General features: G+C 54.2%; 3 protein-coding genes across 4 annotated transcripts in view; 1 reads left to right on the top strand and 2 right to left on the bottom strand.

The window, feature by feature from the left end:
- Mast1 (microtubule associated serine/threonine kinase 1) overlaps positions 1 to 12,111 on the top strand; it is a 33,370-nt gene extending 21,259 nt beyond the window's left edge. For both annotated transcript variants that reach the window (XM_015991228.3, XM_006998364.4), the window contains 16 exons: positions 1,399 to 1,484; positions 1,573 to 1,781; positions 3,466 to 3,604; positions 3,710 to 3,842; positions 3,979 to 4,144; positions 4,228 to 4,329; positions 4,470 to 4,592; positions 5,737 to 5,846; positions 6,320 to 6,498; positions 6,575 to 6,822; positions 7,416 to 7,622; positions 7,822 to 8,051; positions 8,270 to 8,392; positions 8,480 to 8,616; positions 10,498 to 10,685; positions 10,764 to 12,111. In XM_015991228.3, coding sequence (XP_015846714.1) covers positions 1,399 to 1,484; positions 1,573 to 1,781; positions 3,466 to 3,604; positions 3,710 to 3,842; positions 3,979 to 4,144; positions 4,228 to 4,329; positions 4,470 to 4,592; positions 5,737 to 5,846; positions 6,320 to 6,498; positions 6,575 to 6,822; positions 7,416 to 7,622; positions 7,822 to 8,051; positions 8,270 to 8,392; positions 8,480 to 8,616; positions 10,498 to 10,685; positions 10,764 to 12,019 — 3,636 coding nt within the window. In that variant the 3' untranslated portion in view covers positions 12,020 to 12,111. The remainder of the gene's footprint in view (positions 1 to 1,398; positions 1,485 to 1,572; positions 1,782 to 3,465; positions 3,605 to 3,709; positions 3,843 to 3,978; positions 4,145 to 4,227; positions 4,330 to 4,469; positions 4,593 to 5,736; positions 5,847 to 6,319; positions 6,499 to 6,574; positions 6,823 to 7,415; positions 7,623 to 7,821; positions 8,052 to 8,269; positions 8,393 to 8,479; positions 8,617 to 10,497; positions 10,686 to 10,763) is intronic.
- A 435-nt stretch (positions 12,112 to 12,546) lies between these two features.
- Positions 12,547 to 15,124, bottom strand: Dnase2 (deoxyribonuclease 2, lysosomal). The gene is made up of 6 exons (XM_006998363.4): positions 14,917 to 15,124; positions 14,610 to 14,790; positions 14,437 to 14,515; positions 14,043 to 14,207; positions 13,765 to 13,962; positions 12,547 to 13,042 (listed from the first exon to the last, which is right to left on the bottom strand). The coding sequence occupies exons 1-6, from the start codon at positions 15,009 to 15,011 to the stop codon at positions 12,696 to 12,698; spliced, it is 1,065 nt and encodes a 354-aa protein (XP_006998425.1). The 5' UTR covers positions 15,012 to 15,124; the 3' UTR covers positions 12,547 to 12,695.
- Positions 15,125 to 17,656: 2,532 nt separating this feature from the next.
- On the bottom strand, positions 17,657 to 20,983 carry Klf1 (KLF transcription factor 1). The gene is made up of 3 exons (XM_006998362.3): positions 20,825 to 20,983; positions 19,390 to 20,209; positions 17,657 to 18,174 (listed from the first exon to the last, which is right to left on the bottom strand). The coding sequence occupies exons 1-3, from the start codon at positions 20,963 to 20,965 to the stop codon at positions 17,999 to 18,001; spliced, it is 1,137 nt and encodes a 378-aa protein (XP_006998424.1). The 5' UTR covers positions 20,966 to 20,983; the 3' UTR covers positions 17,657 to 17,998.
- Between the last annotated feature and the right edge of the window lie 1,425 nt (positions 20,984 to 22,408).

Below are 22,408 nucleotides of genomic sequence, written 5' to 3'. Positions count from 1 at the left end.
AGAGATAGCTTAAAGGTTCAGAGCAGAACATTTGGGGCTCAGTGGTTGAGAGCACTGACTGCTCTTCCAGAGGACCTAGGTTCAAGTCTCAGCACCCACATGGCGGCAGCTCACACCAGTCTGTAACTCCAGTTCCAGGGCTTCTGACACTCCCATGCAGACATTCATGCAGGTGAAACACCAGTGAACACAAAATAAAATACATTATATATTTTTTAAAAAGCAGATAGCCAGGCGGTGGTGGCGCACACCTTTAATCCCAGCACTTGGGAGGCAGAGGCAGGCGGATCTCTGTGAGTTCGAGGCCAGCCTGGGCTATCAAGTGAGTTCCAGGAAAGGCGACAAAGCTACAGAGAAACCCTGTCAAACTCCCCCCCCTCAAAAAAAACCCCAAAAAACAAACAAACAAACAAAAACAAAATTTAAAAAAAAGCCGAACACCTATTGCTCTTGCAAAGAAACTGAGTTCAATTTTCAACACTTACATCGATCAAAACCATCTGTAACTCACGTATAAAAAACGAATCTTTACAAATATTGAGATGGGTTCTTGCTATGTTGCACAGGCTGATCTCAAACTCCTGGGCTCAAGGAAATCTTCTGTCTCAGTTTCCCTAGTATCTGGGACTACAGATGTTTGCAAAAGAGCAGAAATTACCATCTGAACCACCTTTTGGTTTTTATGTTCTTGATTTTGGCTGTGCTAGGGGTCATTTGGCCTCTAGCATGCTTATACAACTGTACAGCTGTAAATCTAACGAGCTATGGCCTCTCAGCCTCGAACTCACTGAGTGCCACTCAGCCCCCTCCCTCAGATCTGGCACTGGCTTAGCTCCGTCTCTGGATTTGCTCATTGCTCCCCCTCTTTTTTTTTGAGTCAAGGTCTCCTCTGTAACTAGGAGTAACTTGAACTTCATCTGTAGCCTTCAGCTTCTCTACCTCCTGTCTCAGCTTCCCAAGTGATGAGATCACAGGTGTGAGTCCCCACACCTAGCGGCCCCTTTTCTTTTTTAAAGATTTTATTATATGCAGTTATTTACCAGGAGGGGGTTCATGGCACAGCATGCATGTGGAGGTCAGAGGACACACTTGGGGAGTTGGTTTTCTTCCTTATATGGGTCCTGGAGATTGAACTCCGGTAGTCAGACTTGGTGGCAAGCCCCGTAATCCACTGAGTCGTCTTTCTAGCTCCCAACTGCTGGGAATGTTTTATATATGTTCACACTACTTGTGAGTTTTCTGCCTTTCCTAATGGTAAAGTTAGGAATTCATCACCAGAGGCAGCTTTGTTGCTTTCTCACTGTGCAAACTGGATAAAGGACTTATTCATCCCTCTGTTCCTCAGTTTCCCCTTGTGTAATGGTGGCGATGACGATGGTCTTGCACTTTCTTCTGCAGGGTCGCAGCAGCACCTCAAAGGCCAAAAAACCGCCTGGAGAGAATGACTTTGACACTATCAAGCTCATAAGCAATGGTGCCTACGGGTGAGCCACCCGGGGCTCTGGCGGGGGAGGGTGGCGGAGGCCGGGTGTCTCGGAGGTGATGGCCGGTCCTCGCTCTCTTCCCCCGCAGGGCCGTCTACCTGGTGCGGCATCGGGATACACGCCAGCGCTTCGCCATGAAGAAGATCAACAAACAGAACTTGATCCTCCGCAACCAGATCCAGCAGGCATTTGTGGAGCGCGACATCCTGACGTTTGCAGAGAACCCTTTTGTAGTCGGCATGTTCTGCTCCTTTGAGACCCGGCGCCACCTTTGCATGGTCATGGAGTATGTGGAAGGTGCGGCCACCTTGGGGTACTGCTGCTGGGCCACCCACGTGACTCAGGGTCACCTCTTAGAGCACATGCTTGTTTTCCTGTTTGCTCTCCTGTCCTGTCCTTGATCTGTTCGCTATGTCCACCCATTATGCCCATCGTCTGTTTGGTATTATTTTTGTTTTGAGACGGGGTCTTGTATGTATCCCGGACTGACCTCAAACTTTGGTCTTCCTTCTGAGTGCTGGACCCCCTCAGTTTGTATTCTATACCCATCTTTTCATCAATTCATTTGTTTTCACACCCATTCAGCACCCATTAATTGGAGCACCTGCTTTTTTGCTTTTAAGATTTTATTTATTTATTATGTATACAGTGTTCTGTCTGCATGTATGCCTGCACCCGGAAGAGAGCACAGATAGTTGTGAGCCACCATGTGGGTGCTGGGAATTGAACTCAGAACCTCTGTAAGAGCAGTCATTGCTCTTAACCTCTGAGCCATCTCTCCAGCCCCGGAACATCCATTTATTTACATTCTTTTCCTTTCCTCTGGTCATCTATTCATCATTCATCCAATTCCCCCCCTTTCTTCCTCCCTCCCTCCTTTCTCCCTCCCTCCCTCCCTCCCTTCCTCCCTTCCTCCCTCCCTCCATCCCTGACTGTCTGTCTTTCTGAAATAGTCTTCAGTGTAGCTGAAGCTGGCCTGGATCTCCCAGGCTCCACCCCTTCCTCATCCTCCACGTAGCTAGGCCTAAGGGTGTGCAGTCACACCCATTCACCCCTTCACTTCCCATTTGTTAGTGCCTCTACAACTCTTACTTTTTTGGGGGTGCTGGGGATGGAATCCAGGAACTCTACTGCTGAGCCACACCCCTAGCCCCTCATTGGAGGATTCTAGGCAATGGCCCTCCCTCTGAGTCATGTCCCCAGCCCTTCACAGGTAGAGGTAGTTTCAGGCCAGCTTCAGTTATGATTTAGTTAATAATAAATATTATTATAAATAAAGCACCTGTCTAGAATCCACCAGCGAGGGGCTGGGTGTGTGGCTCAGTAGTGGAGTTACTGCTGCGCACACGAGGCCCTGTGTCCCGCCTGCAGCACTACTAAATAACATGGGGATCACACTCCTCCTGGGTGGAGGCCAGGAGCCCACATTTTAAAACCCCTGACCCTCAGGGTTCAGTTGTCGAGAGGTCGAGTCATGCTTTCTTTGATTCTAAACGAAACTCACAATCATCAACTTCCGGTTTGAGCAGACCTGTCTCTGAGTCAGAGTCCTTAAGTAGAAAGTGGGCTGGACGGTTCACAGTAGCTGAGTTACGGAACCAGCCTTGGTGTTGAGCAACAGAGGAATAAAGGAAATGTGGTGTGTGTACACTGTGGAATTTTTCAGCCATAATGAAGAACCAAGTCTTGTCATTTGCATTAAAATGGGTACAGATGGAGACCTTCACATTGAGTCTCAGAAAGAAAAGAGAGAGAGAGAAAGACAGAGACAGAAAGTGGGCTGGTCATACCAACTTCAGAGAATGATTAATAACATGAGGTTAGACTAGGAAAGTGCAACTCTTCCCAAGACTTGCTCCAGCCCTAGACCTTAGTTTTCCCCTTCTGCAAAATGGGTACAATGGAAGTAGAGAAAGGTGTGTGCTATGTGCTTGGCTTTGGGTGGCCCCCTCTTTACTTGAACCCCTTCCCTGACTCTCAGGTGGTGACTGTGCCACTCTCCTGAAGAACATTGGAGCACTGCCCGTGGAGATGGCTCGAATGTATTTTGCAGAAACTGTTCTGGCCCTTGAGTACTTACACAATTATGGCATCGTGCACCGTGACCTTAAACCAGACAAGTGAGCCTTGACCTTTATCACCCGTCCCTGCTCTGTTCCTTGGAAGACCCAGGGCCAAGGGCAAGGACCTCACTTTTGAAACCTGCTCGTGTCCTGTGCCTGCAGCCTCCTCATCACTTCCATGGGCCACATCAAACTCACAGATTTTGGCCTCTCCAAGATGGGACTCATGAGCCTCACAACCAACTTATATGAAGGTCACATTGAGAAGGATGCCCGGGAGTTCCTGGACAAACAGGTGTGTGGTGGGCATGGGGGTCATCCTGGGTGGAGTGACCTGGAAGGACCTCAGGGACCCAGGGCCTGGTGGGGGGCACAGCTCTCCCTTGAGGCCCCTTCTGTGGCCAGGGCACAGGCTGACCGCCTGCCCCCAGGTGTGTGGGACCCCAGAGTACATCGCACCCGAGGTCATCCTGCGCCAGGGCTACGGCAAGCCAGTGGACTGGTGGGCTATGGGGATCATTCTCTACGAGTTCCTGGTGGGCTGTGTGCCTTTCTTCGGGGATACTCCAGAAGAGCTCTTTGGACAGGTCATCAGCGGTATGTGCCTCCCAGGTGGGGAGGTGGGAATATAAAAGGCTGGGCTGTCTGGGGTGACTGCTCAGCTTTACTTTGCTTTGCAGACGACATACTGTGGCCTGAAGGGGATGAGGCCCTGCCGACAGACGCCCAGCTTCTAATATCTAGCCTCTTGCAGACCAACCCCCTGGTCCGGCTTGGGGCAGGTAAGAGACCTTTTGCATAGACAGCCGATGCTGGGAAGCAACGCTGTTCTAGCTTGTGCTGAGGCCTGGGGTTGTAGATGGCCTGAAGGGCTGGGTGGGCGGGCAGGCTGTCAGGTGTCTCTCTGGTCTTCTGCCCGCAGGTGGGGCTTTTGAAGTGAAGCAGCACAGTTTCTTCCGGGACCTAGACTGGACGGGGCTGCTGCGGCAGAAGGCAGAGTTCATTCCCCACCTCGAGTCAGAAGACGACACTAGCTACTTTGACAGTGAGTTGGGGGCAGAGACACGCGCCTGACCTGAGGAGAGTGGGATCCAAAGAGAGGTCCTAGAGTGAGGGCTGGGACAGAGCCTGGTTGAGGGGTGTCAGGATAAGGCTGAAGCTGCTCAGGCCTGGGGGTGCAGGCCTGTCGTCCCAGCTACTAAGAAGGCTTTCTGTGCTGCGAAAAGAGTTTAGGGATTCTATTCTTAGCACCCACATAGTAGCTCACAACCACCTGTAACTTCAGACCTAGGGGATGCAGCACCCATTTCTGGACATTGTGGACACCAGGCATGAAATGGCGCAGAGACGTACATGCAGGCAAAACACCCATACACATTAAAAAAGCAAAATAACAAAAAGTTGGAACGATGGTTCTTAGGAGCCCTTTGCTGCTCTTGTGGAGGACACAGGTTCTGTTCCCAACACTCATGCCGTGGGGCGGGGATCGGGGGAGAGCAGGAGATGCTCAAAACATCTGTAACTGCGGATCCAGGGGATCCGATGCCTCTAGCCTCCCCAGGAACCTACACCCAAGCTAAGTGTGCTCGCACGCGTGCGCGCGCGCGCGCGCGCGCGCACACACACTTTTTTTTTTAATGAAAAGAAGAAAAACAAAAAGGAAAGTGAGAAGATGGCTAGGGACACAGCTTAGGGGTAGAGTGTTGGTTTGCCTAGCGTGGGAGAGAACCTGTGCTCAGTCCCTAGTAAGGCAAAAAAAGAGACAAGACCCAAATTGCCTTCCAGGCGTGGCCTCGTGGGATTTGGCGCCGTCCACCTTAGGAGCAGTGCCTGTGCTAAGAACTGGGGAATGATGTGGTAGGGCACAGGGGTAGATCCTCAACGCGGGAGAGTTGTCAGGTTGGGCCTGGGCTTTGCCTAGATGACAGGGCTCGGACCAAGAAGGAGGCAAGACCTGTAGTAGCTTGAAGTGGAGGCAGGGTGCAGGGTGCTGTAAACGCAGATCTGGTAGTTTGGCGTCCCCCAGGCTGGGGGAAAGGCAGAGATTCGGAGAATGGGGCGCGGGGGGGGGGGGGGGGAGGGGGGCGGAGATCGGCGGGGAGGTGTCTGGGGCGGAACTGGGAGCGCATTGGAGGGGGCGTGTCCCTGACATAGTCTGGCTGGGCTCTGAGGAGGGCGCGGTTCTCCAGCCCGCTCGGACAGGTATCACCATGTGAACTCCTACGACGAGGATGACACCACCGAGGAGGAGCCCGTGGAGATCCGCCAGTTCTCCTCCTGCTCTCCGCGCTTCAGCAAGGTGCGCCGAGCCGGGCTGGGCTGGAAGGCCTGTGGACGGCAGGGTCCCAGGCACCCGAGGTCTCAGTCTGGAAAGTGACAGAAGGGGTGGGAACTAGGGAGTTGAGAAGCCTTTCTGGGGAGGCGGATTGGGGGGGTCTATGGAGCAGACCTTTGGCACTGGCCTTGCCTGAGGGTGAGGATGACCGTGGGAGCAGGGTAAAGCTGTGCAAGGTCTTACCAGTACTGAGCAACTGGAAGGATGCCTGGCTCAGCCTGGTGCCCGACAGACAGGAGTTGGGGAAGATGGAGAGCGCAGTGGTCAGGGAGCTGGACCGAACGGGTCTGGAACAAGGCAGGCTCGACTTTGTTTGAAGGTTCTGGAGGGCAATTGTAGAACTGAGCAGGCGTGCCCAGGGAGGGCAGAGCGCTGGTTGCAGAAAACTGATTGGCTGTCACGCGAAGGCTACTCAGCATCTCCTACTCCGCTCTTAGGTGTACAGCAGTATGGAGCAGCTGTCGCAGCACGAGCCCAAGACCCCGGTGTCCGCATCAGGGGCCAGCAAGCGGGACTCAAGCGCCAAGGGCCCGGAGGAGAAGGTGGCCGGCAAGCGAGAGGGACTGGGCGGCCTGACTCTGCGTGAGAAGACCTGGAGAGGGGGCTCCCCAGAGATGTAAGCAGGACTACAGAGGGGCTCGAGGGCGGGCCCGAGTGGGGGTGTCCCTTCTGATCTGGCCTCCTCTGTGCAGCAAGCGCTTCTCAGCCTCCGAAGCCAGTTTCCTGGAGGGAGAGGCCAGTCCCCCGCTGGGGGCGCGCAGACGTTTCTCGGCCCTGCTGGAGCCCAGCCGCTTCAGTGCCCCCCAGGAGGACGAAGACGAGGCCCGACTCCGCAGGCCCCCTCGGCCCAGCTCTGATCCCCCTAGCTCTTTGGATGCACGCCTCCCCAAAGAGGCAACTCAAGGAGAGGGCACTCCTACTCCCGGAGACCCCGAGCCCAGTGAGTGCCTTCTCTAGCTGTTTGTCCCAGCTTCCCAGCTTCTACTGAGCATCCATTTAATGTACATAGTACACTGTATGCAAGATCCCACGCACTATTAACGCACCTATCTGAGGGTATTACCAATGAGAATGCCTATCAGGGTCGGTGAGGCTAAGTGTGGGGCCTGGGGGTAAGGCTTGAGACCCAGAATTTAGGCCACACAACAAAACTTGTAGTAGAAGTGGTAGTTTGGAGCTGGGTGGTGGTGGTGGCGGCGGCGGCGGCGGCGGCGGCGGCGGCGGCGGCGCACGCCTTTAATCCCAGCACACAGGAGGCAGAGACAGGCAGATCTCTGTGAGTTCGAGGCCAGCCTGGTCCACATAGTGAGTTCTAGAACAGGCAGGGTTATATACTGAGATTCTGTCTCAAAACAAACAAACAAATAAAGGCACTCACTGCTCCAGGTTGGCATTCGGCCAAACAGAAGGGTGATGGTGCCGTCCTGGGCCAAAGACTGTACCACAGGATCTGTGGCCTGTTCTGTGAAGTTTAAGGAATAGGAATCGTGTGTGAAAAGTCCCTGACCTGACCGCTCTTACCCTCTATGGCAGCGGAGCGCTCACACCCAGGTGACCTGTGCCCACCCTCCAAGGATGGAGACCCATCAGGCCCTAGGGCCACCAATGACCTGGTTTTGCGAAGGGCAAGGCACCAGCAGCTTTCTGGGGATCTTGCTGTGGAGAAGCGACCTTCTAGAACTGGGGCCAAGGTTATCAAGTCAGCGTCAGCTACTGCCTTGTCGGTCATGATTCCTGCAGGTGACGCTGGCCCCGCCCACCAGGGAAGGGGCTCCCGGTAGTGTGGTGGGGCAGGTGGGCTTTCCCTGTCTGTGGCTGTTTGCTGTCAGGATGGCAGAATGGAGAGCTGACTGTGGGGCTGGGACTTGGAAGGGGTCACAGCTCCCGGGATAGCAGCGTGAGTCTGTCCTCATCTCTGACCATAGTTTTGTGTCTGCAGTGGACCCACATGGAGGCTCACCCCTGGCTAGTCCCATGTCCCCTCGATCGCTCTCCTCCAATCCATCCTCACGGGACTCCTCACCCAGCCGGGACTACTCACCAGCCGTCAGCGGACTCCGTTCCCCCATCACCATTCAACGCTCAGGCAAGAAATACGGGTTCACACTGCGCGCCATCCGCGTCTACATGGGCGACTCAGATGTCTACAGTGTGCACCATATTGTTTGGGTGAGTTTCGTGGGCTGGGCTGGGGGGAAGGGAGCTTGGGGTGAAAGGCAGCGTAGTCTAAGGGAGACTTCTCTCTTTCGCTCAGCTCTCTAGCCCCAGTTTCTTCCTCTAAGCAATGGGGAATAATGGCTATTTCACAAAGAGCCAATGCAAAAAATGTGGAGCTTTCTTTCTTTTCGACCCCTCAATCATGCCCCTGTGGGTTTTCCCACTTCCAGCACGTGGAGGAAGGAGGTCCAGCCCAAGAGGCAGGGCTCTGTGCTGGGGACCTCATCACCCATGTGAACGGTGAGCCGGTGCACGGTATGGTGCACCCTGAGGTGGTGGAGCTGATCCTGAAGGTGAGTGTAAGGGAGGGGCCTCCATGGGTGGACGGTGGAACAGGACCCAGCAGCCTCTAAAGCATGGCTTTTCCTCCCTTCTCCCAGAGTGGCAACAAAGTAGCTGTGACCACCACACCCTTCGAAAACACCTCCATCCGCATCGGGCCAGCCAGGCGCAGCAGCTACAAGGCCAAAATGGCTCGTAGGAACAAGAGGCCTTCTGCTAAAGATGGCCAAGAGAGGTGGGCGGGACCATAAGTAGTTTATCCTCCTAACAATGGGTGGGACTAAAGCGGAACAGAAGGGTAAGCGGTGGGAGGGAAGCAAAGACCGAGGGAGGACCAAACCCAGGCTGGGAAAGTGGGGGATCCAAGGAAGGAGACTATTTAAAATAAAGCATGTGGGTTAGCCCTTGAGCAGGTTAGACCTGTTTCAACAGGACTTGGGAGGAGCTGGGATAAAAGATTACTACTGGCTGGGCAAGGGGGTGCATGCCTTTAATTCCAGCAGTTCCCAATCCCCAAGATTCAGACAGTGTGGTGGCAGAGACAGGCAGATCTCTAAGTTCAAGGCCAGCCTGGTCTATATAGTGAGTTCCAGGACAGCCAGGGCTATGTACAGAGATGCTGTTTCAAAAAACAAAAATACTAGTTTCCGGACAGCTAGAGCTGTTACACAGACAAACCCTGTCTCAGGGGGGATAAAAAGGCTGAGCCACCTGGAATACTGTTAAGCAGACTATCTGGTGGGGGCACCCCTGTAATTCCAGCTCTTGGGAGGCTGAGGCAAGAGGATCTCTGGATGTTAAAGGTCAGTGTGGGCCCATATAGTAAGGGAAAAAAAGAAACACAGGCATTATTTAGTGATGGAGGAGTGTTACTAAAAATTCATCTTTACTTATAGGGTTTCCTTCGGTGAATATCAGAGTGAATTTACACAACTCACCTATGAGGTCACTAGGCCATATACTCATATAGGACTAACATAGTGTGGGTATTTGGAAATGTGGTTATATTATGGGGCAGGACTAATTTCTTCTCTCGGACATTGGAAGAGCTAAGAGTGTTGCCAGAAGTGTTGATATGTATGTATGTGTGTGTGCATACCACAGAGGTCTTCATACCACGGAGCCACTTCCCCAGATCCAAGAGAAAAGTTTATTTATTTATTTATTTAAAATTTAAAAAGATTTTATCTTAATTCTGTATAGGTTTGTGTCTGTGTATATGAGTGCAGCTGCCCGTGGAGGCCAGAAGAGGGCACTGAGTAGATCTCTCTGGAAGCTGGGATCACAGAAATTATGAGCTAGCTGTCCAACAGAGGTGCTCAGGTCCTCTGTGAGGGCAATATATCCTCCTAACCACTGACCCATCCATCCAGCCCCAAGAGAACAGTTTTGTTTTGTATTAGATTTTTTAAACTTGTATTAGGGTTTTGATGGCTTCTATTTATGTGTACCATGTGTGTACCTGGTGCCTAAGGAGGCCAGAAGAGGATGCCAGATTCCTCTGGAACTAGAGTTACAGGTGGTTGTTAGATGCCACGTGGGTGCTGGGAATCCAGCCCTGGCCCTCTGAAAGACCAGCCACTGTTCTTAACTGCTGAGCCATCTCTCCAGCTCCAAAAAGAACAGTTTTGACAGCTCGCTGTGGCACACGCCTTTAATCCCAACTCTGCAGAGGCAGGCAGAGCTCTGTAAGTTGGAAGCCAGCTTGGTCTACATAGTGAGCTTCAGGACAGCCAGGGCTACATAGCGATCCTATCGGGGTGGGGGCAGTTTTGATGGCCTGGGTTTGGTCCGGACCTGAGTGAGGGTTTGAGTGAAGGAAGCAAATTAATCCAGTAAGTGGGTTGAGTGCAAAGGGGCGTGGCTAGATTGTGGGAGGGGCCAGAAGGGGCCCGGCTTGTTTGGACCGGATTTCTGGCTTGGAGTCTACCTGGCCAGAAAACAGTGGGCATGACCATCCAGGATTGAGTCAAGACTGCTGTCTTGATAGATGGGTGTAGGAAAAAGGGAGTGCTGGAACGGGCGCATGCTTACTGGGCTGTCGTGCAGTCCAGAAGCGGGAAGACTCAGAGTTCCCGAGTTAAGGAGAGGTGGCCCTTCGGTATTTATCCCCCAGCAAGAAGCGTAGCTCCCTCTTCCGGAAGATCACGAAACAGTCAAACCTGCTGCACACTAGCCGATCGCTGTCCTCTCTGAACCGGTCCTTGTCGTCCAGCGACAGTCTTCCCGGTTCGCCCACGCACGGACTACCGGCACGCTCGCCCACGCATAGCTATCGCTCCACGCCTGACTCCGCCTACCTAGGTAGGTTCTGCGCCTGCGCGGGGTAGGGGACTAGGGCACCGTGGTGCTCAGAATGCTTGCACCTTCTCTGGCCTGCAGGCGCCTCGTCACAGAGTAGCTCCCCAGCTTCCAGCACGCCCAACTCCCCCGCGTCATCGGCGTCGCACCACATCCGGCCCAGCACTCTGCACGGGCTGTCACCGAAGCTACACCGTCAGTACCGCTCTGCACGCTGCAAATCGGCCGGCAACATCCCGCTGTCACCACTGGCGCACACGCCATCCCCGACGCAGGCGTCGCCACCGCCGCTGCCAGGCCACACTGTGGGCAGCTCGCACACCACACAGAGCTTCCCAGCCAAATTGCACTCGTCGCCTCCTGTTGTGCGCCCGCGCCCCAAGAGCGCAGAGCCACCGCGCTCGCCGCTACTCAAGCGCGTGCAGTCAGCGGAGAAGCTGGGGGCTTCGCTGGGCTCAGACAAGAAGGGCGCGCTGCGCAAACACAGCCTCGAAGTGGGCCACCCGGATTTCCGCAAGGACTTCCATGGTGAACTGGCGCTACACAGCCTCGCCGAGTCCGATGGCGAGACACCTCCCATCGAGGGTCCTGGGACGACCCGGCAGGTCCCCGTGCGACGCCTGGGCCGCCAGGAATCGCCCCTGAGCTTGGGCTCGGACCCGTTGCTACCTGAGGGTGCCCCGAGGCCAATGGTGTCAAGCAAGGAGGAGTCTCCGGGAGGTGCAGAGGCTTGCACCCCGCCTCGCGCGACAACCCCCGGGAGCCGGACCCTGGAGCGTGACTTGGGCTGCACGAGGCACCAAAGCGTGCAGACTGAGGACGGCCCGGGTGGGGTGGCCAGGGCTTTGGCCAAGGCGGCGCTAAGCCCAGTTCAGGAGCATGAGACAGGCCGGCGCTGTAGCTCCGGTGAGGCAGGCACACCCCCGGTGCCCATCGTTGTAGAGCCTGCCCGGCCAGGGGTCAAGACCCAGACACCCCAGCCTCTGGGCACAGACTCCAAGGGATCGAAGGAACCTGTCACCCAGGTGCCTCTAGTGCCTGATGCGCCGAGGGGCCGAGAGCGTTGGGTGCTGGAGGAGGTGGAAGAGCGGACCACACTAAGCGGACCTCGCTCCAAGTCAGCTTCCCCCAAGCTCTCTCCCGACCCCCAGACTCCAACCCAAGTCCCAGCCAAGAATGTGTCCCGCAGTGCAGCCCCTCCGGCCCCACCTGCTTCCCTTGCGGTCCCGGGCACCAAACCTGAAGCAGCGTTGAACTCCCGGTGTCCTGCTGAAGCTGTGACTTCTGCAGGCCTAACCAAAAGCGGAGCACCCAGCCCCGCACCTCTAGGCCCCTAGCGGAGCAGGCCTCTGGTCCTGTATGATGTACAGGATGTACAGATGCCTGTATACATATGTACACATATAAATAAAGTGCCCGTGCCGCCTGAGATTTCTGGGGCTCCCATTTCCTCCCTGAACAGGGGATGATGACGGCGCCTGTGCTTGGTACAAGTGGGAAGTCAAGCCTTCCTAAGTCCCATCCACTGCCAGTTCCTCGCATAACAGCTTGGGGCAGACCTCTGCCCCGCCACTGTTCTGTGTCTTAGTGTCTGGAGAAAAAGGTAACTTTTATTGACAGCCTCTAGAGACATGTGTTGTGACACCATGTTGCAGATCATTTGAAAGCCAGAGAGGTTAAGGCACTATGAAGGTCTCCAGTTAGGAAGGGGCTGAACTGGTATTCAGATTCAGAGCCAGGGCGGAGGATGTAGTTCAGCAGCTTGTGTATCGTGTGGCGGGCCCTGGGGCTCAACCCACCAACAAACCAACTCCCAAAACAAATCCAAGTTCAAGCTTGAGGCAGGTTTCTCTGCGTAGTCCTGGCTGTCCTGGAACTCATTTTGTAGACCAGGCTAGCCTCAAACTCACAGAGATCCACCTGCCTCTGCCTCCCGAGTGCTGGGATTAAAGGTGAGAAGCACCTCACCCAGCCAGTCCCTGAGTCTTAGTTCTTGCTCTGCTGTGCTTTTGGTCAGCTGTGCTCGCTACAGGGCTTACAGGCCTTCACCAGGGACTGGAAGGCCTTCCAAAAGGAAGGTATCTGGGTACACAGTGTGCCCCCACCTCGGTGCATCTCTCCCTGGTTCCGATTCATGTCACCCACACAGGCCCAGGGCCCTTGGGGGGCCACACACCATTTGGAGTGGTCTTCTGTAGCACTGAAACTTGGTGCAGACGGGCCAGGAAAGCCTGTCTGAGCCACATCAAGAACCTCATGGGTCCCGGAGCAGTTGGAAGACAGGGTGCCGTGAGAATTTGGCCAGAACTGGACCTGTAGGTTGGTGTCGAGGGCTGCCGCCAACCAGCCCGAGTACAAGTCTGCAGAGGGAGGAAAGAGCAAGGGGAGGAGGTCACTGCAGGTTCCTCAGGCCAGTTCCTCCCGGGAGCTCAACTGTCTGTTTTTAGAGTGACGTGAACCTTTTAGCCCTTATCAATATGTCAGGTCACATCTGCAAATTCTAACACTCAGAAAGTCGGAACAAGAGGATCTCAGATGGCGTCTAGCCTGCAATGTACTGTGAGAACTTACCTCAAAACAAAAAAATAGGCTGGGCATGGTGGCCCAAGCCTTTAAAAATCAGAACTCAGGAGGTAGAGACAGGTGGATCTCTGTGAGTTCCAGACCAATCAGGGATACACATTGAGACCCTGTCTCAAAAAAAAAAAAAAAAAAAAAAAAAAAAAAAAAAAGCAGTCCTTATCAAACGATTTCACAGCCCTCTAAGGGAAGCATCAATATCCTAGTGTTGCAGATGAGCAGACAGGATCAGGTCATATCACATTGCCCACCCAGAAACCAGTATTTGGATCTAGGTCTGCTGGCCGATCTCGAACTCTTGGCTTAGCCTCCATAGAGCTGGGATTACAGATATGGACCATCTGCCCAGCCGGCCTGCTGGCTGCTAGCTACTCATGGCTGTTACTGTAATATGAATCCCAAAGACGTCTGTGCTCTAAATGTGACTGGCCCTCAGGCTTGGGGATATCAGGGACCTCCCTCTACAAAGAAAGTGCTCTTTACCCTCAACACCGGGACTCACCATCTCCAAATTTTCCAGATTTGGCAAAGCTCCAGAAGGAGGCCCCTGCTTGTGAAGTGAGTGCTACACTGTTATTCCAGGGCTCATGGAGGACATGGTGGCCCTTGATCACCTCCTGGAGGTCAGGTAATTTCTGGGCAAAGATGCCTTCCAGCTTGTGGTCATAGACCAGAGGATAGGTATAGGTTAGCTGCCTGCCTGGAAGACAAGGTGAGGAAAAAATGTGACTGGTTATTCCAAGCAGTTGAGATGTAAACCACCTCAACGATTCTACTCACCAATCTTGAGAAACTGGGTGAAGGGAAAGGACACACAGAGTAGGGTCTGGCCATAGGTTCGAGCATTAGGAGGCCAGCTGTATGCACCAGAGGATGCAGGGGGTGGGAAGCGTGGCACACTGTGGATCAGCCAGAAGCCTCCTTCTTGGTCAAGGAGCAGAACACCTGAACCAGAAGAGGGAGGTCAGAGAAGCTGCTGAAAGCTGCCCCTCAAGCCAGCTCATCTGCAGCCAGGTGCCCGGTCTAAGGTGGCTGGAGTCTCAGGTACGGGCAGAAAACCGAGGCCAAGGGTTCGATGGGGCACATCCCCCACTCTTCATGCAAGTCGAAGGTTGGTTTGGGTAAATTGACAAGAAATTCGGGGCAGCTCCACGGCCACCAGTTCATGCCTCACCCTTTGCATGCCCACGGCTGGAAGAGTCCCAAGCTGAGCTGGATTTAGGAGGCTGGTCGTTGTAGAGTAGAAAGGCCAGCTGGGAGAATGCAGAGAGGCGACATTAACTATCCTCCCTTCCCCGTGGGACCCACCACAGTGACCCAGCCCGGGTTTCCACAGCACCCAGTCACCTGGCTGGAGTTGTCTCGGTACAACGGCAGCAGGCTGCGGCCCACAGCTCCCTCTGAACTGTTGATGTACCCCACACCGTCGCGCCAACCCTCGGAGCTCTGGTCCATGTATTTATACTTCAAACCCTCCCATGAACTATCCCCAGACCCGCTGTGAGCTGGCAGCTTGTATACCACGAACCTGGAGGTCAGGAAAGACAGGAGATGGGGGGAGGGAAGGGATCTGAGCCGAAAAGCGCTTCCACCCCAGTGCCCGCGCCGGTGCCCACGCAGCAGGAGGGGGACAGTCCGGCAGCTACTCGCTCACCAGTCCACCGGCCGCCCGGAGTCTCCATAGCAGCTCAGGGCTTCGGCAGGGACCCAGAGCAGCGCGGCCAGCAGCAGCGAGCTCGGCGCTGCCATGAGGCGACCGCGACGGAGTCTGTGCAAAGACCCAGGATGGCCGGGTCACGAGGCCCAGACTCACTTCCCCATGAAGTCCGCTGAGACCGGTCGGGGCTTTCAGGGCGACGCCCACGAGGCCTGGAGGCCCTAGAGCGCCGGAGGCGGGGCTTCCTTTGGTGCGGTCCCTCCCGCGGACCCCGCCCTCCTGCTTCTGGCGACTCAGCTCCGGATTGGCTCCACCCACGGACACGCCCCGCCCTTAGGCATGGGCTGTCAGATGATTGCTCTAAGGCTCTCCAATTTCTGAAAATAATTTCCCCCATTTCCGCTGTACAACTCAGGTACATTTTGTGAGGTAGGTATCTCTGTCTGTATGTATCATTTGCGTGCCTGGGCAGACCCAATTCTTCTTTCCCTTTCTCTTTTTGTTTTGTTTTTATTTTTATTTATATTTTGTTTTTTTGAGACAGGACTTTACTATGAACACACAGGGATCTGCCCCCCTTCTGCCTCTACTTCTGGAAAGTTTGTTTTAAATGCATGCACCAATCACCCCTGTCCTTTTTTCCCCCTCTGACAGTTTTCTGATTCCTTCTTTGACCTTTTAACACTGTGGTTGACCCTTGAACTCCTGATCTTCCTGCCTCTACCATCCAAGTGCTCAAATCACAGAGATACTCGACCACATTGTACATACGTGTAAGTGTGTGGGCACATAACAGGGCACACAAGTGGAGGACAATCTGTGGGAGTTCCCCCTTCCGCCGTATGGGATTTGGGGATCAAGCTTGACGTCAGGCACCTTCACAGGCTGAGTCATCTTATTGGCCCTCCTTTTTTTGAGGCAGGTCTCATTGTAGCTCAGGCTGGCCTGGAACGCTCAACTCTTGTTCAGCCTCCTGAGTGAGTATTGGAATTACAAATATGAACTATGCTTCCAGCTTTTAAAATTTCATTTATGCGGATCTGTGTGGGCCCTTGTGAGCTTATATGTATACCATATGCAGGCTGGGCAGATGTTCATAGGTGTTAGATCCCTGGCGCTAGAGTTACAGGTAGTCGAAAGCACTATGTGGGTGCTGGACCTGAACTCAGGGCTTCTGGAAGAGCAGCAAGTGCTTTAACCACTGAGCCATCCCTCCAGTCACCACTCCTGCCTCTGCCTTTGTTTTTGACAGGCTTTCACTCTGTGGCCCAGACTAACCTCTAACTTACCATCCTCCTGTCTCCGCCTCCTGAGTGCTGGGATTCCCAGTGTGAATGGGCCGCCACAGGCAGCTGGGTCACCCCTGCTTGCTTAGGCACATTGCTTTCTGCGTCCTCTGTCCATTCTGCATGTTTTCTTGTCTCCCTGTGACACTGACTGTGGGGCTCACTGTGGACACTCACGTGGGGCTGTGGCAAGGCAGGAATCCGGGGACTGCTGAGCACTCTACCACACACAGATTGGCTGTGTCCCTCAGGACTTACCACCTGATCCTCCTGCTTCCACCTCCCAAATTTTGGGATTACCAACCTGTAGCACCATAGCCCTGGCTGGTCTGGAACTCCCTATGTAGACCAGGCTGGCCTCCAGCTCAAGAAATCCATCTGCCTCCCAAATGCTGGAACTAAAGACCTGGACCTGCTTCCCACTCTCCTCCCTCTCCCACGCACCTTTTTTAAAGACAGAGTCTTTATATTATGTAGCTCTGACTAGCCTCAAATTCAGATTCACCTGGCTCTGCCTCCCAAGTACTGAGATTAAAAGGCACGTTACCGCCTTTTGTTTTGTTTTTACTTTTTGAGTCATGAAGACAAAATAAATAAATAAAAATAAACAAAAAACAAACACTTGGGAGGCAGAGCAAGTGGATCTCTGAGTTCGAGGCCAGCTTGGTCTACAGAGCAAGTTCCAGGACAGTCAGAGCTACACAGAGAAACCCTGTCTCAGAGAGAGAGACAGAGACAGAGAGACACACACAGAGATGAAGAAACTGTCTAGATTGCCCAGGATGAACTTATTCTGTACAGGCATGTCTTGAACTTGGAATACTCCTGCTCCAGCCTTCTAAACAGCTAGGCTTACAGGCCTGAACTTCCTCTATGGCCTGCTTTGGTTGGGGCTTCTAAAGAGGAAATAGACAGGCATGGGCACCCACACCTTTAAAACCAGCACTCAGGAGGCAGAGGCAAGATGATAGGGTGATCTCTTTGAGTTTGATGCCAACCTGGTCTACAGAGTTTTAGGCCAACCAGGGCACATAGTAAGATCCTATCTTTTTTTTGAGCCTGTCCTGGAACTCACTCTGTAGACCAGGCTGGCCTCAAATTCACAGAGATCCACCTGGCTCTGCCTCCCGAGTGCTGGGACTAAAGGTGTGCAGCACCACGCCCAGCAAGATCCTATCTTAAGGGAAAAACAGGGGGATGGGGTGGGGAAGAGGCGGATGGCAGTTGTGAATGTTGACAACAGGTGACAGGATTGTGTAGACTGATCATGATGGAGGAGAAGGTCTACAAAGATGGCACTGTGGGGGGGTGTCGTCAGAAATGAATGAGTTTTAGGAGATTTAGGAGGTGAGTGTGTACAGATAGTGTATCACCTACTGGAGGCTCAATGCTCCTCCTAATTCCCAGCCCCATGTTACAGTGAGGCCGACACTGGTTTTATATGGGAGAATTTTATAGTACCCATGACAGTCCCAGCTGATAGTGTGAGGGCCCCTTCTAGACCCTGGGAAGCCTCACCCCACTCCACCTCCAAGACTCAGGGTAACTCCCGCACAGGTCTAAGGGTCCATCTGAGTTGATTTATTTGGTAGTCTGTCTTGCTGGGTCTGTGGGGTGATGTTTTTTGTGTGTCTCCCTGAGGAAGTGTGAGCATCCTCTCGAGGGCTCCTTTGGGTCAGTTCTTGATCTGGGTAGGTCTGTAGGGCTATATGTTGTCCAAAAATGGCCCATCCTTTGGAAGACAATCTTTGGATCCACTCATTTCATTCCCAGTCCCTGTGCAGGATCGGAGCTCAGAGGTGGCGCTTCATGTGCAAAGCTAAGTGGTCAGAGCGCGAAAAAGCACGTGGGCAGAGTCCGCAGCAGAAGGGTCGCTGGCCGGTGTGTTTCCGGTAGTGGCGCGTCAGCTCGTCAGAGCGAGCGAACCTCCAGCCGCAGCCATCCCAGGAGCAGGCATAAGGTTTCTCTCCTGAAGGACAGGGAGTTGTGAGTACCACCACACAAATCATCCAGCTCCAATTTGCACACTTGATGCGGTAGAGCCAGGCCTTAGGTGACTTAACTAGCTCGCGCAGTTGAAGAAGAGCACACAGTCCTGCCCTCTGTGACCCTGACCCTTTCCTGTACCTGCAGTTGCGGTCCTGCGGTTTTCTCATTTCCGGTCTCCTATCCCACTTCCTAAGTTCTCGTTCTCTGCCAGAGACCTTACGTGGCTGCACCGTCGTTCTTTGTTCTCAGCCTTCCAGCTGCCCCACGCACTGGCAGAGCCTCCTGCTCGTGTCCAGTCTTGCCCCTGAACTTGTCCAGGCCCTCAGGGTCCCCCCGGTGTCCAACGCCCTGTCTCTAGTGATTCTCCTTTCCCCTTCATACACCTGGTGTGTGCCCTGCCACGCTCGGGAGGCCCACAGCTGTCTTCCACTCCTGTTACCACCTGCTTTCTCTTCCTGTCCCCGGTCTCCCAGTATTTCTTTCTTTTTTTCTGGCCCGCTTTATGTCTGGGACCTCCATCAGTTGCCCGTGGAAATGATTCTACCTCCAGATCCCAGACGTGTCTATTCAGAGCATCCTGTGAAAACTGGCTAGACCCTGAGTTCTGGCATTCCAAGCTAGTACCCTCCTCGGGAGTCGCCCCTCTAGTTCCCTCCCTCTTGCTACACTCTCATCCTGCTTTCTGCTCCTCAGCCCATGTCTAACCCAGGTCATACACGTCAGCTTCTAACCCTGAAGACCCGAATGTTCCCCAGGTCTATCTATCTATCTATCTATCTATCTATCTATCTATCTATCTATCATCTATCTATCTATCTACCTACCTATCTATCTATCTATCTATCTATCTATCTATCTATCATCTATCTATCTATCATCTATCTATTTACCTATCTGTTTGTTATTGAGAAAGGATATTACTACGTAGCCCCGGCTGCTGGACTTCGCTATAATAGACCAGGTTAGTCTACAAGTGACTGATACCCACCTGCCTCTCCCTCCTGAGTGCTGGGATTCGCCCGGCCCCATTTGGGTCTAGAATTGCCCCTATAGGCTTTAGCCAGTGTCTCAGGGGCCCACTGCAGGCCCCTAGCTCTGGGGTCACTTTTAGCCACGCCTCTGACACCCCCTGACCCCCCCCTTCGCTCGCTTCCGGCTCCCGGGTCCGCCCCCACCCGCTCGGCTCCGCCCTTACCTGTGTGCGTGCGCAGGTGCGCCTTCAGATGCGAGCTCTTGGTGTAGCTCTTCCCGCAGCCCGGGTGCCCGCAGGTGTGTGCCGCTTGCCTCTTTCGTGCCAAAACTCGCCGGCTGCGCTTGGGCGGTGCGGCTCCCGGCGACAAGCCTGCATCTCCCGCGAGCGCTGTGGCCCCCAGTTCTGTGCCCACCGCACCGGGTCCCAGACAATTCAGGAAGGAAGGGGGCGCGGCGGGGCCCGCAGACGGCGCTGTGAGCCCGCGAAAGAGCTGAAAATGCCCTTGGTACTGTGGTGCGGGGTACAGGGCGGGGTACCCTGACAGCAGCCCATAGGGGGCGCTGGGGGCCGCGGGCACCGCCAGCCCAGCCCGCGGGAAGAAACCGCCGGCGGAGCCCGCTGGCGGATCGGAGAATGCTGGCTGTGCCTTGGGCGCGGATCCCGGGGCCAGGTCAGGGGCCACGAAGGGCTCAGGGGCTGGGGTTCGCGGGGCGGAGTGCGCCCAGCCCGAGTGCTCTTCGGAACCTAAAGACCCGGCCACCAACCCTGGGCCACCTGCATAGACGCCCAGAGCCTCGGGCGGTGCGTACTGTGCCCCCGGGCCCCCGCTGGGCGCCAGAGCACAGGTCCGGGGAGTGGCTGGCGGCTCGGGACCTGGGAAGTTGGTAAGGAAAAGATCCGGATCCCAGGCACAGGTCACATCCCGCTCATCGTCCTCGTCCTGTCCGGGAGGGGCCTGCGATTTCACACTCACGTGAAGGGATGGCCCCATGAGATCCGGGGGACCCGGGCCCAAATCCTGTGTCTCGTCAGGGTGCCACCACTGCGGGAGGGAGCGCACTGCTTGAATGGTAGGCACCCGGTACCTGGGCCTGATGCAGGCCCGGCTGGAAACACCGTTGGGGCAGGTTGGTTTGAGGGGTTTGCATGCCTATCACTTCCCCGACACTGTTCCCCTAACCCCCTTCTCAGCTCCAGACAAGCCCATTAGGTCTGGCTAGACATAGATAAGACACTTACCACGAAGAGCATTCAGGATGGGGGAAAGGGTTGCAGAGTTCAGAACGGGAGGCAAAGGGACAGCCTTGGCTCCGTTTCCCCTAGCCTTCCTTCTCTGCCTTTTCACATCTCCCAACAAGATTAAATCTCAAAGTCTGGAAATCCCAGGACACACCTATCTGGGACTTTGTCTCTCTGAGCCTAGACTCTTAAGGCATTGAGCTCAGAACTCAGCTTCCAATTACAGAAATGGGCCTCATCTTGATCTCAGACCCCTAGAACAGCACCCTAGCCAGGCTCAGGCAACCCTCCCCCCCCCAAAAAAAAAAAAAAAAAAAAAACCTCAAGCAGAGGAGGATACTAAAGTAAGAGGGAAGCCCAGCCCCCAAGCACTCTGCCCTAGGTCACAGCAAGACCACCTGCCCCCCATTGGCCCCACCTTGAGGAAGTCCTCTTGGGGGTCCAGGAACTGGCCCAGGGTGGTCAGTGTACTGATGGAGGGTAAGGCAGTCTCAGCTGCGGCCATGGCTGGCTGGTGTCCACCCTGGGCCTCAGGCCTCTTCTCCCTCTTCTGCCTCATGGGCTATGAGGCTTGGAGGGCTCCTTGGAGAGCTCCTGTCTGCCCTCGTCTGATTGGCTGTCTTCCCTGATAAGAAAGGCAGGCAAGGCAGGGTGGTGGTGGTGATGTGTGTGTGTCACTTTCAAGGGGACAGACCTCACTTTGGCCTTTTTGGGAACTGGTCCCTGAAAACCAATCCTGTATGTAAACTAAGTCAGAAGTCAAAGTGAGGGGCTCCAAAGTTTTGGGGTTCAGGTGAACAGTAAGAGCCTGATTCCCACTCACCCCCCAGAGAAATGAGAGGCCTCTCTGGCCTGGTCTCAGCTCTCTCCTTGGGGAAGGTGTGCACCAGGAAGGACAGATTTCTTGGGAAGGATCTTGGGAGTCTTTGACCCCCCTCTGGGATACTACACCCCTTTGCCCTCCCCAACAGGCAGCACCAACGGTGCTAATGGCGGGACTTGGCACCAGCTCTCTCTCAGGCATTATCAGAGAAAGCAGATGTTTTCCAGTGCTATCAGGTAGGGGGCCCAGAGCAGCCATAGCTCTATCCCGCCTAGAGCAGAAGGGATGGGGGTGGGGCCACACATTATCTTGGCTTTGAATTGCTTGAGTTGTGTTTGGTCTGAGCCATTTAGCAAGAGGAAGCCCCCCAAATCAATCCACCCTTGGACACTGAGGACCCTCACTGGATGCTCACTGGAGCTGAAGGGAGTGGTTATGAACCCTGCAGTGTGGTAGGGTCCTCTGAGTGGGATAGAACCATTAGATGAAGCCACAGTCAGTATGCCACTCAAGAGACCTCGATCCTGACTGGGCCCAGCTGCTGGTTGGTTTATGGCTCCCATGGTGGAGGGCCGGCAATTCTCATACCTCCATTCTTTTACCATATGGTCACACATACACCATCATGCTTGGTATCCCCAAGGGACATCAGATCCACTAGGAAATGGCATCTAGCTAGGCATGATAGCACACGCCTTTAATTCCAGCACTGGGGAGGCAGAGGCAGGCTGACCTCTGTGAGTTTGAGGCCAGCCTGGTCTACAGAGCTAGTTCTAAAACAGCCAAAGCTACACAAAGAAACCCTGTCTCAAAAATCCAACAATAATAATAAAATAAATGAAAGCACACATGTGCACTGAGTCCACACATCCATTTATATACTTTAGTAATACTGGGTTTTTGGTGTTTGTTTGTTTGTTTTTGAGACAGGGTTTCTCTGTGTTAACAGCCCTGGCTGTCCTGGAGCTCACTTGGTAGCCCAGGCTGGCCTCGAACTCACAGAGATCCACCTGCCTCTACCTCCCGAGTGCTGGGATTAAAGTCGTGCGCCACCACTCTGAGCTAATATTGTTTTTTTGAGATAGGCCTCTGTGTCCCAGGCCTCTCTGTTGTAGCACACTCTACTTGGTGCACAACAAGTATTATCAGCCTCAAGCTTGGAACTTGTGACCTTCCTTC

Source organism: Peromyscus maniculatus, chromosome 5 (assembly GCF_049852395.1).
Source record: "Peromyscus maniculatus bairdii isolate BWxNUB_F1_BW_parent chromosome 5, HU_Pman_BW_mat_3.1, whole genome shotgun sequence".
NCBI classification, from domain to species: Eukaryota; Metazoa; Chordata; class Mammalia; order Rodentia; family Cricetidae; genus Peromyscus; species Peromyscus maniculatus.
This window is presented reverse-complemented; position numbering and strand designations above follow the sequence as displayed.

What these genes read in the sequence shown, in the direction of transcription:
- Dnase2 (XM_006998363.4), bottom strand. Translation starts at nt 15,011, where the DNA reads ATGGCAGCGCCGAGCTCGCTGCTGCTGGCCGCGCTGCTCTGGGTCCCT. An exon ending in CACCCAGTTTCTCAAGATTG is followed by an intron (nt 13,963 to 14,042) that starts GTGAGTAGAATC and finishes CTTGTCTTCCAG; the next exon opens with GCAGGCAGCTAACCTATACC. An exon ending in ATCTGGAAAATTTGGAGATG is followed by an intron (nt 13,043 to 13,764) that starts GTGAGTCCCGGT and finishes CTCCCTCTGCAG; the next exon opens with ACTTGTACTCGGGCTGGTTG.
- Klf1 (XM_006998362.3), bottom strand. Translation starts at nt 20,965, where the DNA reads ATGAGGCAGAAGAGGGAGAAGAGGCCTGAGGCCCAGGGTGGACACCAG. An exon ending in CCCAAGAGGACTTCCTCAAG is followed by an intron (nt 20,210 to 20,824) that starts GTGGGGCCAATG and finishes TCCCTCCCGCAG; the next exon opens with TGGTGGCACCCTGACGAGAC. An exon ending in GCACCTGCGCACGCACACAG is followed by an intron (nt 18,175 to 19,389) that starts GTAAGGGCGGAG and finishes CCTGTCCTTCAG; the next exon opens with GAGAGAAACCTTATGCCTGC.